Source organism: Ptiloglossa arizonensis, chromosome 2, assembly GCF_051014685.1.
Source record: "Ptiloglossa arizonensis isolate GNS036 chromosome 2, iyPtiAriz1_principal, whole genome shotgun sequence".
Classification (NCBI taxonomy): Eukaryota; Metazoa; Arthropoda; class Insecta; order Hymenoptera; family Colletidae; genus Ptiloglossa; species Ptiloglossa arizonensis.
In genome coordinates, this window is record NC_135049.1 from 14,181,691 (window position 1) to 14,196,790 (window position 15,100).

General features: G+C 51.8%; 1 protein-coding gene across 5 annotated transcripts in view; it reads right to left on the reverse strand.

Annotated features, from left to right (window-relative positions):
• Nucleotides 1-1,139: 1,139 nt before the first annotated feature.
• LOC143143504 (uncharacterized) overlaps nt 1,140-15,100 on the reverse strand; it is a 109,492-nt gene continuing 95,531 nt past the window's right edge. For 4 of the 5 annotated variants that reach the window (XM_076304798.1, XM_076304799.1, XM_076304797.1 and 1 more), the window contains 6 exons: nt 4,917-14,775; nt 4,707-4,823; nt 3,810-3,926; nt 2,884-3,642; nt 2,589-2,747; nt 1,140-2,319 (listed from right to left, as the gene is read on the reverse strand). In XM_076304798.1, coding sequence (XP_076160913.1) covers nt 2,191-2,319; nt 2,589-2,747; nt 2,884-3,642; nt 3,810-3,926; nt 4,707-4,823; nt 4,917-14,775 — 11,140 coding nt within the window. In that variant the 3' untranslated portion in view covers nt 1,140-2,190. The remainder of the gene's footprint in view (nt 2,320-2,588; nt 2,748-2,883; nt 3,643-3,809; nt 3,927-4,706; nt 4,824-4,916; nt 14,776-15,100) is intronic. The other variant, XM_076304800.1, reaches the window with a different exon arrangement.

A 15,100-nucleotide genomic window follows, 5' to 3' on the forward strand; every position in this document is an offset into this window, starting at 1 on the left:
AGTAGTAGAGTAGTGGTAATAATAATAGTAGTAGTGATGATAATAGTATAGTAGTATAGTAGTAGTAGCAGTAGTGGTGGTAGTAATAATAATAATAATAATAATAATAATAATAATAATAATAATAATAATAATAATAATAATAATAATAATATTAATAATAATAATAATAATATTAATAATAATGATAATAGTAGTAGTAATAGTGTAGTAGTAGTCGTAGTAGTGGCAGCAGTAACAGCAGTAGTAGTAGTAGTAGTAGTAGTAGTAGTAGTAGTAGTAGTAGTAGTAGTAGTAGTAGTAGTAGTAGTAGTAGTAATAGTAGGAGTAGGAGTAAGAATGAGAGTAGGAGTAGGAGGGGGTGGGGAGAAGAAAGCAAACGAGCAGGAGGGGAGAGAAGAAGCGGAGTAATAGTACTAGTAGTAATAGTAATAGCAGTAGAATAGTCGAGTAATGGTAATGGTAATGGTAGTGGTGGTGATGGTTGTGATAGTAATAATAGTAGTAGTAGTAATAGTGGTAGTAATAGTAGTAATAGTAGTAGTAGTAGTAGCAGCAGCAGTAGAGTAATGGTAATTGTAGTGGTAGTGGTAATTGTAGTGGTAGTGGTAGTGGTAGTGGTAGTGGTAGTGGTAGTGGTAGTGGTAGTGGTAGTGGTAGTGGTAGTGGTATTGGTAGTGGTAGTGGTAGTGGTAGTGGTAGTGGTAGTGGTAGTGGTAATGGTAGTGGTAGTGGTAGTGGAGGTGGTAGTGGAGGTGGTAGTGGAGGTAGTGGTGGTGGTGGTGGTGGTGGTGGTGGTGGTGGTGGTGGTGGTAGTGGTGGTGGCGGTGGTAGTGGTGGTGGCGGTGGTAGTCGTGGTAATGGCGATGGTGGTGATCGTAATAGTAGAAGTAGGAGTAGGAGTAGTAGTAGTAGTAGTAGTAGTAGTAGTAATGTAGCAGTGGTAGTAGTAGTACTAGTGATAATGATGACCGTAGTAGTAATAGTAGCAGTAGTAGTAGTAGTAGTTCTAATAGTAGTTGTAATAATAATAATAATAACAATAAAATAATAATAATAATAATAATAATAATAATAATAATAATAATAATAATAATAGTAATACTACTACTAATAATAATAAAGAATCAAAATAAGAATATTAAAAATTTTTTTATAATGTACATAGTGCTAAGATGATAATAATGATAATAATATGTTACATCCTGCTATGGAAAATTATATTACATTAGGGATAAACGCTATTTAGGTAGTCCTTTCGCTCTTTTTTCACTAGAGGTCTAGATCGTAACTTTACTTTCTACTTCGACACGAGCGGCAGCAGCAACAGCGGCAGCAGCAACTATTGTTACAGTAATATAATACATAGGTATTTATATAGAGCAGTATTATACAAAAAACACATCACATACCGCAGGGACCAGAATCGGTCACCATTTATCTGTTTTTACTTTTTGTTTCCTTCGTCTTTACGCAGACATATATCGTTAAATAATTAAAATCACAGTAGTTATGCCCTCGCTGGCTCGCTTATAATTTACACAGTATCATTAATATCTAAGCCTTACTTAAAATAGCTCGTGTATAGTGGTAGGGTACGTTAGTTTTTTTCCTCTATTTCTTACTTACGAAATCGACTGTCCATCTAGAGCAACGGTAGGTATGTTTACTGTTTACCTAGGAGGGACGAGTGTGAGTTTTTTTTTTCCTTGAGGACATCGCGTGGTTTTAATCGAAGGTCTTTACTGAGGACTGGGGTTGTGCCTGACCCGCTTGTCAGAAAGACCAAGAGTGACGTCGGTCAATCTCACAAAAGTTGTCAGTGATGAGCGTACTGCGAGTCATTTCCAATAAAATGAACCCGCCTTCGCGATACATTGGCAGAAAGGCACGCCTGGTGATGATCACGCATTGACCGTGCTAGCCTCTCTACGTTACACAACCCCGAACCCTTGTTTTAGGCCCACGATCTATAAATCGGCACGATTCGCCAGAATCCATTTGATTGTCACTGATATTTTCTTCAGAGGAGAAATCATTTCCTTTGAGAATATACTCTCTTCTTTTGTTGTACGACTCTGCACACCGTCAGAGGGACACTCCAGGCTTCATGCCACATGCGAAGCGTCCTACAGCGCGTGAAGGCGAGAGATACAGGTAGATTGTAATCCAGTAGACCACTGGTTGGCCTCAAACCGTGGCAATGACGATGAGCAAATGGGCGATCTTCGCGACTCGGTGTAATAGGTCCGGCGCAATTCGCGCCAGACTTTCGTTCGCGAAGTCACACGACGGGAAGATGTGAACTACATACGCAGGCTGTAAATGAAATTTCGTTACAGTTTTATCTTTGTACCGCACTTAGTCTTCTTACTTCATGTTCATTGAAATATTTTCCAGGCATATTCGCTAATCGACTAATTATTGCAATGCGAGTTAACGCGGGGTTGATCACTACCGACCGATCACAGTTGTCGGTTCAATTTGACCAACAACCGTATCATTGGAATTCGAAAAATGACTCGACACTCAATTATTCGCACCATAAACGTTAAAGGATGATATTTTCTATTTCATCATTCACACACCTGTTGTGAGCCTGGCACAGCGATGTTAACAATTCCAGCGGCCTGTTTTTGTTGTAAATACATTATAAATCCAGTCTGAAGGTTCTTACTCTGTTGTAACACGTCTACCTCGTCCCGACCACACGGAAGTGCAAGGAGCATACAATGTTCGTTATCCATCTGTGAAAAAGAAATTTAAATAACTCGCATCGTTCGTATTTTGAGTAATTTCTTTCTTTCGGTAGAGATTAGATAATGACGTCTACGACAAACAACATAACGTTCAAATTAAGATACGATTTTCTGTGATACGTACTTGCATTTTCCTCGCCACACCTTCAACTTGTGTTTGTTCCAGTCTCATTCTTTGAGCAATTCTTAACGGCGGCGTGGAACCGTCGCTATTGCATGGTAGACTATCTCTCGCTACGTTGGGATTACCAAAAACGAAATGCATTTGTACTGCCGCTTGGTCATTCTTCAGGGCTAATAGCCCTTGCCACATGACCGGGTAACGTTGTAGCAACATCTGAAACGAGTCCGCCTGTGGCGGTACTTGCGAAGCGTGAGGTGGTGTGACGACTTGATGTTTCCTAGGTCTGTCCGGTGTGATGGCTCTGTCGCTAGGTGCTTCGCTGGCAGCAATTGGATATTGAGAACGTAAATGCGCGGGAGGCGGTTCGTAGAAACCACCCCTGGCGGCAGTTGGTGCCCCGGTCAAGGACGAATTTGTTCCCGCGTTGTATTGCGGCGGTGGCGGTGGCAATCTCGCTGCTCCGTGCAGCATGTAAACTTGAGCTACTTGAGGACTATCGGTGGTGCGATCTTGAGGCGTTCTTGTGGTCCGTATCAGTTCCAACGGCGGACTGTGACTGTCTTCTATACCAGTGTCCAGTTTTGGATCCAACGGCAGATGAGGCGATCGAGTTCCTGGAATGTGATACGCTATGCGCGGAGCTGTCATGACTTCTTGCTGTGCGCGTAAATACTGATATTGGAGCACTTGTGGATGCATGTAATGCGGTGGCAGTTCTCCACCTCTCGTCAGCCCTCCATAAGGGTTCACAACGTCGCCCTGCAAGAAACATGTTCCTATTAGAATCGTTTTACGGATACGTGAAATATGCTTCTTGAGTAGTATAAGACTTTCACAATGTCGATTGACAGATATATTTACTGCGCGTTTTTATGCAACATCAATGTGAGCGATCGATCGAAATAAAGTTAGGCGTAAGTAAGTACCTGAGAAGCATTAGCATGATGATGGGCAGGTGGGGGCAATGGAGGACTCTGGGAACGATGTGGGGGGACAAGTCCATACTGACCCCCTGGTGATGGAGTAGCACCCGCACTCCCATGCTAGCCAAAACCAAGCAAAGTTAGTTTTTTGTGTGTCGTAGTTTTAGGAAATATACAGGGTGTCAAAAAAGATTAGGGCCAAACTTATACCAGGTGTTACCGAGGCCAAATAGACGAAAAAAGATCATATAAATATACGCTCGAAAATGCTTTATTAAAAAGATATAAGCGTTCAATGACTGTTATTATTTACATGGGTCCTAGGTCACCTGACCTAATGCCTCTAAACTTCTATTTATGGAATCGTGCAAAAGAGTGAGTTTATAAAAATATAATAGAAACAAAAAATCAGCTTTGGAAATGCATTGAAAATACATTTACTATTATTTCCAATACAGTTGGAATATTCGAAAAAGTTCGGCAATCACTAATTCTACGAATGCAAGCCTGCATTCTTGCAGAAAGATGAATTCTCAAATGTTTCTTACAACTGTCACAATAAATCACAAATATCTTCGAACCCTTACATCTTTTTAATGAAGCATTATCGTGGATAGGTTTACATAAACTTTTTTTCATTTATTTGGCCTCAGTAACACGTAGTATAAGTTTGTCTTTAACCTTTTTGGAGACACTGTATATCTCATGTAGTTACACACAGAATCTAGTGTATTAAGTTTTTTGCTACCGTACGAGAATAGATTAAATTTCACTCGGACGTGAAGTGAACACCAAAAATGAACAAATATCACACTATTTAATCGCGTTATCGTTGACACGCGGTAGAAAATAACAAACATCTGTATATGCTAAGCACACCGTGTACACTTTTCTGCTTACCAATGGCCCTTCGTAAGACGATATTGGTACTCCACGTGCTTGAGGGCTCGCTGTTGGTACCATAATACAACCAGACATGGATACTTCTACTTTTGGTGGTTCCATTGTTCCCGTTACCTGAAATCGAGGTTCAAAATTAAAATTAAAACCAATACACCCAATGCTGTTCTCATTTCTAACGTTCGTTAAGTCGGAAGACGTTATTATTACCGGTGGTTTTGGTGCTGGTAGTCTGGAACAGTTCACACCTACAGGTTGTGGATTCATGAGATGCGGTTGAGTAGGTGGACTCGCCACGGTGCCTGTAACTATCGGTGGCACCACGGCTTGCAGAAGGTGAGTTTTCGGATTCAGAGGATGCGGTTGACCATTGATGCCTTTTAATGCCGCGGGCTGCGAGACCGGTTGATGGATCCTCGGTGTCGGGGCTGTCGTCACGCTGGCTGGATGAACGTTCATCGGCAACTTCTGAGGTAGATTGACTATCGTCGAGGCTTGTTGCTTGGCCGCTTGGAGAAGATGTTGCTTGGGATTCGGTGGAACGCCGGTATTGTTGAGAACTGGCGACATTGGTTGACCTTGACTCTTCCCGTTTGCTGCGTTGATCTGCGGTGTTTGTTTAGCGCGCGGACTCAAGCTGGGAGACGCGACTCTGCCGCTGGGTATCTGGAGATGAAGCCCCTGAACAGCCTGCGTCGGCTTCATAGTGTTCTGCACCACCGACTGACTGGATACGCTAGGAGCTGTCGGTTTGGTGATCACGATTTGCTGTTGCACCACTGGCGGCGTTGCTAGTTTACTGGCGTTCAAGACGTGTGCTTTCAGACTGGTAGGTTTCGGCTGCGAGGAGCATATCTGTGGCGTTGTTTGTGGTGTCGTCACTGTCGTCGTAGGTATACAGGCAACGGTCGTTGACGTCGTCACGGTTTGGACTATACTGACCGTGGAAGTGACCTGAACAGCTGGAGACTGTGGTTTTGTGATCACGCTGGTCTGAGGTTGAATCGGCTGAGGTTGAATCTGTTGAGGTTGAATCTGTTGAGGTTGAATCTGTTGAGGTTGAACTTGTTGAGGTTGAATTTGTTGAGGTTGGATCTGCTGAGGTTGAATCTGCTGAGGTTGAATCTGCTGAGGTTGAATCTGTTGCGGTTGGATCTGTTGAGGTTGGATCTGCTGAGGTTGAATCTGTTGCGGTTGGATCTGCTGAGGTTGGATCTGCTGAGGTTGGATCTGCTGAGGTTGGATCTGCTGAGGTTGGATCTGCTGAGGTTGGATCTGCTGAGGTTGGATCTGCTGAGGTTGGATCTGCTGAGGTTGAATCGGCTGAGTTTGAATTTGTTGCGCTTGAATCGGTTGAGTTTGGATCTGCTGAGTCTGTATCTGTTGATTCTGAACCGGTTCCGCTGCCTGTTCCTTCTTTGGTTCCTCGGCAATCGTCAAGTTTTCAGGCTGTTGTGGTTTCGGTCGCAACACTTCAGCTGAGTTAGCAGTGATCAATCCAGCGGTGATGGTACGCGATTCACACGCGGCTCGGGTCGTGGCTTGCATTTGACCGGATGCCGTTGAAACTGGGATGTATTGACCTTCTTCCGATTCCCTCATCGGTATTAGCATTCCGGTTACTGGATCTATCAGCGTCATCGGCTCGTGAGAAACCGATTTCTGCGTGGGCGACGGGACGACTTGGTTCGTCTCTTCCGGTTTGACAGGTTCCTCCCGAACTGGAGCAGTTTCTTCCTTGGTTTGAATCTCCTGCGGCGCCGGCGGTGCTGCCTCCTTCGCCTTCTCCTCGCTACTGTCGTCGTTGTTCTCCGATGTTCGTCTGACCGACTTCCGCCCGCCTCTGGGTGACTTACGAGGCTCCGTCAGCTGCACCGTGGACTGCACGCTACGCGGTGTGTTGTTGTGCCTGGTGCTTCGTCTGGTAGCGTGAACGTTGCCGGTGGTACCTCCACCCAGACCCTTGTTCGCCGCTGAACCGCGCACGACGTCCTCGATGACATCGTCGATGGTATTACGGCTACCATCTCTCTCGGCCAATCTCTTTGACTTCCTCGTGTTCGTGGCTGGAGAAACGAACTCTTCCGGTGGCACTTCCTTCACCGCGGCTATAGGGGTCGCCGGCTGAGCGTTAGACCCGGTCAGACTCGGTACCGGAGACTTGATCGTGAGAATCAACCTCGGACGTCCAGCGTTATCCTCCTCGCTGTCGTCGTGGAACTCGTAGACGTCGGCGGGCAGCTTGTTCTTCTCCACGTGGTGCTTGTTACCTCTAGACGAGGTTCTACCTCCGTTTCCACGTCTGTGGGAAACGGTCGTCGTGTTCCTGCTGCTACGTCTCGTGGTGACACCACCGCGACTACTGACGCCACGTTTGTTTTTCGTTTTACCGCGACGACTCCTGGTCGACTCGTTCTCACAGGTCTCGACACCCTCGTCCTGGTCGTCGTTCGTCGCGAAGTTCTTTTTGCTTTCGGTCTCCGGTGCTTCGGCGCCGAACCACTCGGACTCGTTCTTCGGTTGTTCCGGGGTGGTCTCGTTGCTCAAATTTGGACCGTGTTGCGTCTCCTCGTCCCCGTCGTTGCCTTCGCCGTCGCATAGAGCATCCACCTTCTTTATCACGCTCTCGATGTTCACCTCCTTCGCTGACCAGTAATCACTGTCCTCTTTGCTATCGGCCGGATCCTCCTTGGAGACATCGATGGCCAACGGATCGATGCTCGGTTCTTTCAACGGATCCTCCGCAGGTTCCTCCTCTGTATCCACCTCCTCGTTCTCCTTCGCGATCTCCTCCTCCTTGATCTCGTTCACTGGCTCCGATTTAACGGACGTTTCCACCTCCGTTTTCGGAGCCACGTTGTCCGTAGGCTCTGTTTTCGGCACACAGGACGCTTTCTCGGTCTTCACTGGATCCGGTTGCTCTACTTTCGGTTTCACGTCGTTCGTGCACGTCGGTTTTGTTGGAAATTCGGCCTCGACACTTGGGAACTCCTCTTTCGGCGTTGGTGGCTCCTCGTGTTTCACCTCAACGGGCTCCTCTTTCGCGACCTCTATCGGTTGGGTGGGTTGTATCGGCGGTGTGAGCTGCATAGGTTGAGCGGTTTGCGCCAACTGAGCGTTGGGATCCACCTCTAGTTCTTGATCGGGTGGTACGCGCTGTTCCAAGCATTTCACCTTGCTTTGTTCCGTTACAGGTGACGCTTGAATAGCCGAGACCACGGATGGCGTTGCTCTGGTTATAATTGCTTGAGAAACGGTGGACACGAGGGGTATATGCGGCTTTGGTAGTTGACCGGTTTGCGAGACGGGAGAATGACGTTGGCCGGTGGTCAGTGGCAAGGTTTGCGCGATGATGCATTTCTCCTCGGGTACCGAGACAGCGACCGTTGTTGCAATCTGTTGGGTAACTATCGGTACGACGGTCTTGATCAGCGGTTGATTGGTCGTGGCGACCGTCGATGCACCGATACTGTGCACCACGGATTTGTGCACCAAATGTGGTTGTCCGTGAGCGACTATCACGGGACTGGGTGTCGAGGAACGGGGCACGTGAGTGGTCAGAAGTTGCAGATTCGACAAATCTTGCTTCTGTCTCGGCGACAGTAGGTTGTTGTCGGTCGTGATGGTACCGGGGATTTGTTTCTGAGATCTGGACGACAGGTTACACGTATCCGCGATGGTGGTCGGTTTCCCGAACACGGGGCTGGACGTGCTGGCGTTGATTTCGATTTTCGCCGTTTCGGGGATATAGGTGGGCGGTTGGTTGGGCGACGGAACTTTGGGCGACGTTGACGCTTTGTTTGTGGGCTCCGGTATCACCGCTGGCGACAACTTGGGCTCTTCCAAACGTTGAGGTGGTTCGTTGGGATTGACAGGTAGTAACGTTTCGATGACCGATTTCCCGCCCAGGGCCGAATCCCTCGAGCTCTTCACGGGCATGTAAGGACGGTGTGGAATATTCAACGTCAACGGTGGCAACCCGCTCCTTGGATAACTCGGTGCCAGAGCTCTCATCCCTGGTGCGTGCTGGATGACCGGTTGCTGAGTAGCCGCGGTGGAGTAGATTTGTTGCGCCGGTGTTTCCGGTCGGTGAGAAGACGCGGACGCGCTCACCGCGATTCTCGCCGGCGGTGGCGATGGTTTGCCGACATTGGGCACGTGAGGACTTAACGACGGATTTCTGGACCATTGTCCGTTAGGCGACAGAGGTTGCGAGACACGAGGTGACAGCTGCGACGGTACCAAAGGCGGTATCCTCGATGGAACGAGTGGCGGTAACGGTGTGAGATTGGAAGCGGCCGACGAGGATACCGTGGATATGTTCTGCATCCTGGGGGACGCTTGCCGCATCGGGACCATCTGAGACTGCGGCGACACGGCGAGCTTCTGATACAGAGGCTGGACGCTGATGGGTGGTCTTGGACTGGCTGCTGCGATCCTCGGTGTCTCGTTGGTGATCGGTACGCTGCACGGGCCCAGAGTCGGTTGTTTGTACTGCGGTGGCGGTGACGTTGAAACCCGATGAGCCTGGGTGGTAATTCTCTCCGGGCTGGCGACACTGACGTTGGTGTCCACGGTCTCCAGTTGCACCGCCTTCACGACCTCGCGCGGCTTCTCGTTCAGGTTCCACGAATGGGCGATCACGGACGCCGGTGGACTCTGAGGCTTCACGGGTAGGGCGATACGCGGCGTTTCGACCGGTTTCTCCGTTACGGCCAAAGGCGGGGCGGCAACCGTGCTGATGGTTTTCGATGGTGATTTATAGAAGGATGGAATGTCTGGTGTTTTCGGTGGCTGGGTCAGGTCGAAGGTCTCGTAATTGGGATCCTCCTCCGTGTCGGTGTCTATTTGTAGATCGTGCTCGCTCTGCGGTGTGTCCGGTTTCAAGTCGGTTTCGCCCTCGCCGGCGGAGGCGTTCAGACTCTCGACCGCCTGTTGCATCTCCTCGACGTCCTCCTGAGGAGCCTCCGGCGGTTGACCGACCGTGTCGTCCGCCTCCGCATCCTCCTCCTCGCCCTCGTAGGAGAAGTCCTCGGTAGACCCGCCGAACGTCTCTTCCAGCAACGCGGCTACCGCATCCTCGGTCTCCTCCTGAGAGATGGCTACCCGGGGTTTGTCCTCGGTTTGGGCCGGTGGTGTCGTCGGTGCAGCGACCTCCGGTTCCTCTCTGCCACTGCGCGACTGACAGCTACCCTCCCGCTCCTCCGGCTCGGAGATGCTCTTCACCGCGTTCTCGTGGATGGTCTCGTCGATCTCGATCCCAAATCCGGGTATGAACTTGTCCTTCTTCTTCTCGGGTTTGGAGCTCTGGATACCGCCGCTGACCACCGGCGGTGTCATCGACGGTACCACCACCGTGGTGGTCGTGTTCGACGCCACCTTCGGTATAGGGCTCAACAAAGTGTCCCTGGGCGTTGGCAAGGTCGGTGACATCGTTTTCGTGATCAACGGGCTACTGGCTCTCGGAGGGCTAGGATCCGCGCCCAGATAGGGCAACTCGCCGCTCTTCTCGTGATGATGGTGATGGTGATGGTGATGATGATGATAGTCCTTCCGGCTCCGCTCCTCCTTCGACTTCTTCCGTTTCTTCTTCTTCTCTTTCACCTTCTCCGGGACCGTGGAAGGCGTGGACGGCTCGACGCTGTCGTTGTCGTCGGTGAATCGAAACACGTCGTGATCGTTGTTCTCGGTACAGGTGATGGCCGATTTCGGTGAGTTCGGTAGCCCGAGTAGCTTCGCCTCGATCTCGCGTCCCGCCTCGGCCAGGTCGACGCTGTTCTCGTCCTCCGGTTGGTGGCGTCGTTTCTTCTCCGTCTTCCGTCTCACGCGTTCCACGTCCAAGACCGGGCTGTGACCACCGTCGCTGTCGCTGGCGTACGCGTTGTTCTCCGGCGCCATGTTCCCCAAACGATTGAAAAACGTGTTCGACGGCCCGTCGTCGACGTCGTCCGACAACGGTCCGAATATGTCCTCCATCCGCTGCGAGTCCCTGGTCTCCTGTCTGTTCAGCCTTTTTCTCCTCGCTTTCGACTTGTCGTCCCCGTTCCGATCCCTCCTCTTGTCCTTCTTGTTCCGTTGTTTCTTATCCGAGCGTATCCTCTCCTCCGTGTTCTCCAGCACCGTTGTCCCGGACGTGGCCGTGGTGGTAACGACCACGGAGGACTCCGTCATGTGATTCGGCCGACAGTCCGCGTTGCCCGTCACAACGTTGGACTTGTTCTTGTGCTCGATGCTCTCGGGCAACTCGCTCTTCAAACTGTCCTCGTTCGACATGGAGTTCTTCTGACGTTTCTGTTTCTTCTTGTGCGACTTCTTGCGCGAGTCCCTCTCGTGGTTGTTCACCACGATGGCGGGATGGTTGCCGCGGAAGGCGACCGAGATACGCTCGTCGTCGTCCGACGTTCTTGGCTCCTCTTTGACGGTCGCGTGGCTGACCACCACGTTCGAGGTCTCAAGAGGGTTGTGCTTCTCCTCCGTGTCGGCGAAACCGAGATCGACGTCGCTCTCCAGGAACCTCTCGGTCTTCACCTTGCGAATCTTGTTATTGAACGACTCCTCCTCCTCGCTGGTGTCGGAATGGATCCGCGACCGCGAGCCCTTCCTCGAGAGCGATTTCGCCCTGGCCGAGTCAGACTCGGACGTCGCCTCGTCCTCGGTGAGAGCTTTGCTGGACACCGAATCTCCGTCCCACGATGTGCTCTGTTTCTTCTCCTCCCGTCTCGCTCGGCTCTGCTTCAGCTGCGAGAACTTGTCCTTCAACCGTACCTGTCGTTTCTCCTCCTCGAGTTTCTGCATGTTCTTGGTCGAACGCGCCTTCACCTTGTCGTACATGCTGATGTACGCCGGCTCGTCGTCCACGATATCGAAGATCGAGTGTTTCTTCGGCTCGTCGCTGTCCGTGTCCGTGGCCAACGGATGCCTGGCGACGTCCAGGTCGTGCGTGGACAACGGGCCGTCGTCCACGTCGCTGTGCAAGTTCATGGAAGACTGTTGCTGATGATGCTGCTGTATCTCGCGGGAGTGGTTCGAGCTGACGGACGTCTGCTCGCTCGGTGAGTTCGAGTCGTTGCGTTTCGCGAGCTCCAACCTCGAGAGGAACTCCTTGTCCGATTCGTGGGACACCCTTGGGCTTCGTTCCCTGGACTCCTTCTCCGAACGATTCTTCTTGCTACGTTGTTTCTCCTTGCCGCTGTCCCGATTGTTCTCCCTGCTCTCTCTGTTCGATTCTCGGTTGAGCTCGCCGTGACCGATGTTGTCCCTGGTGTCTTGGGCCTGGGTGGATCCGCTGCTGCTCTCCTTGCTGTCACGGCTCTCCCTGCTCTCGCGACTCGAACGATGGGAATCGTTACGGTGTTTGCGGTCCTCGGATTTTCGGTTCTGCCTGGGCCTGTCCCTCCAATGCTCGGAGATCTTCATGCGTTTCGCTTCGTCCTCCGTGGGCCCGTCCTGCGAGGAACACCGCCGCTTGATGGACACCGGAGCCGGCGATATCTGATTCTGAGACTGGGAGACGGATTGGTGAAGATGATTCTCGGTGGGCTGTCGTCTGCTCTCGTCCCGGTCCCTCTTGTCTTTGTCCTTGTCGTCTCGGTCCCTCCTCTTGTCGCGTTCGGACTTTTCCTTCTCGCGCCTCTCCTGGTCCTCGCGGTCCCTCCTCTTCTCCCGATCGTGTTTCTCCCGTTCGAATCTCTCCCTCTCCTCTTTCTCGCGTTTCTCTTTCTCCGCTCGTTCCCGTTCCTCCTTCTCTTTCCGTCGTTCCCTCTCCTGGCGTTCCTTCTCCTCCCTCTCGCGTTTCCTCTCCCTGTCGAGACGTTCCTTCTCCTCCCGTCTTCTGTCGCGTTCCTCTTTCTCCCGCCTCTCCTGTTCCTCCCTCTCCTTCCTTAGGCGTTCCTTCTCCTGTTTCTCCCGTTCCAATCTAAGCTCCCGTTCCTTCCTGTCCCGATCCTCCCGCTCCCTCCTCTCCCGTTCCTCCCGTTCCCTGCGCTCTTGGCGTTCCTTCTCCTCCCTCTCGCGTTTCTCGCGGTCCAATCGTTCCTTCTCCCTCCTCTCCTTCTCCTTGGCCTCGGTCTCCTCCCTCTCCTTACGCTCTCGTTCTCTCTCCTCCCTCTCCCGTTTATCTTTCTCGTGTCGTTCCTTGTCCAATCTCTCCCGTTCCCGTCTCTCCTCGTCCTTCTCCCGCCTCTCCTCGCGTTCCTTTCGCTCCTGTCTGTCGCGATCCTCCTTCTCCCTCCTCTCCTGTCTCTCGCGATCGTCCTTCTCCCGTCTCTCCTTCTCCTCCCGTTCCTTCCTCTCGTAACGCACCTCCTTGTTCTCCTTGAACTCCCTCGCGTGACCGTCCGGTTCCACGGCGTCGTTCGCCACGGAGCCACCGTCCTTCTCCTCGCGATCCTTGCGATTCCTCTCGGTGTCCGTATCCTCCTTTCGCGATTTCCTCTGGCAGTCCTTGCTCTTGCCGTACTTCGAGTCCCTGTTGTCCTTACCGTCGCGCGAGTCTCTGCTCTCGCGACCACCGCCGCCGCCGCCGCTACCGCCGCTACCGCCGCCGGCGCTGATTTCCTTCCTCAAACGCGACCGAGAGCTGTCCACGGACGAAGACGACGACGACGAGCAGGAAGAGTTCGACGAGGACGTCGTGGAAGACGATGGCACCGTGGACGCGGCGCTGGACATGGAAGGTTGGTACTGGCCGCTGGACGAAGACGATGATACCGTGCTCGATACGGTGGTCGTCACCGATGTCGTTGCGGGCGTCGACAATGTCGTTGTCGTCGTCATTGTCGTCGTCGTTATCGTCGCCGTCGACGTTGCTGCGACCGGTTGCGTCGCGGTGGTCGGTATCGGGAACGCGATGCTCGAGGCGGTCGTGACGGCCGACGACGTCGACGTCGGGGCGGTGCTCGGTCCACGACTGGTCGATGCCCCCATAACGTGTATACTACTTACGCTACCGTTGCTGCTAAGAATACTACTAGCTGACGCTAAACCACTACTGTTGCCGCTACTGGCTGCCGTCCCGCTACCAAGACCGATCGGTAGCGAGACTGGTGGTAATTCGGGACTAACGGTTTTGATTGATGTGCCGGGTGTGATGGGTGTCGCTGGCGTCGGGTGTACACAATTATGCTGCACCGTTGCCCGCGGGTCTGTCTTTAGCGCGGACGACATGGTAGCCGTGAACGTTAACGGGGACAGGGACGTGCTCATGCCGATCTGACCGGCCGCGGGACCGCCGCCACCGGTCAGCTGCACCGGCGGATGACTAGGAAACGGGTACTGCAGGCAAACCTTGCTGGTGCAGCCGCCGCTCGACGCGAGGCCACTGGTACCGCCGATCATCGAGCCGACGTTTAGAACGCCGGTGAACTCTCTCGGTTCGTACTTCTCACTAAAGTTCTCTAAACGCTTAGAGTCTTCGTCGAACACACTCCGTTTGGCAAGAACCGACTTGACGATGTCGGAGGGCTGCACTTCGTGCAGATCCAGATCGAGCAACTTGTGACGAAACCTGAACCGCTCGGACGCGGTGGCGTCGAGTTTCGCCAGAGCGTCGCCACCGGCGGCGCTCAACGCTCGCGAACCGGACCACTTCTCGTACTTCTCGTCGAGGGAGCGTATCCTTTCCTCGAGGCTGGGCGACTGGGGCGCCGTCTCGCTGTCGGAGCTCGTTGGACTCGGGCTGGGATGACGAGGCGGCGGCGACGCCGGCGGTTGGGGTGCTGCCCGCGGACTGGGCGCCGTCGACAGATTCGCCGCGCACGGCGGGCTGCTCACTTTCGCGAGGGTGACGTTGTTCGACCGATTGCTGCCGCTACTGCTGTTGTTGTTATTGTTGTTGTTGTTGTTACTGCTGCTGGTGTTGTTGTTGTTGTTATTGTTGTTGTTATTATTGTTATTGTTGTTGTTGTTGTTGTTGTTCAACATCTGTGCAGCAAACCTCGGCAACGGCAACGACAGGGGTCCCTCGTGGCTCCTTTCGCGAAACCGCCTCGGCTCGCTCGGTACCAAGTTCTCCGGTCTCTCGTCAACCAACGGCGTACCTGGCCGCGATCCGTCGTGATGCTCGTGATGCCTTTAACAGAAATCATTCGACGCGTTACGTTTCGTCACCGTGCTAAACGCAAAGGACGATTTTTCACGTGCGACTACGCGCGCGATTGTTAAAGGTAAGTCGGTATCGACGAAGATACCAGTTCACATTTAATCTTGATATTTACCAACGAATAGTATTCTTCGTTAATTTTATTCGTATCTTTGAACGCTCAGAGGAAACACTCTGTACACGAGTAGTAGGAGACACGCATTATCGAGATGCACTTTAGAATACGACCTGGGCTGGTGTACGCGGTTGAGAAACATCGTTCGAGAATTTTATTGAACGTAATTCGATTTTTTTG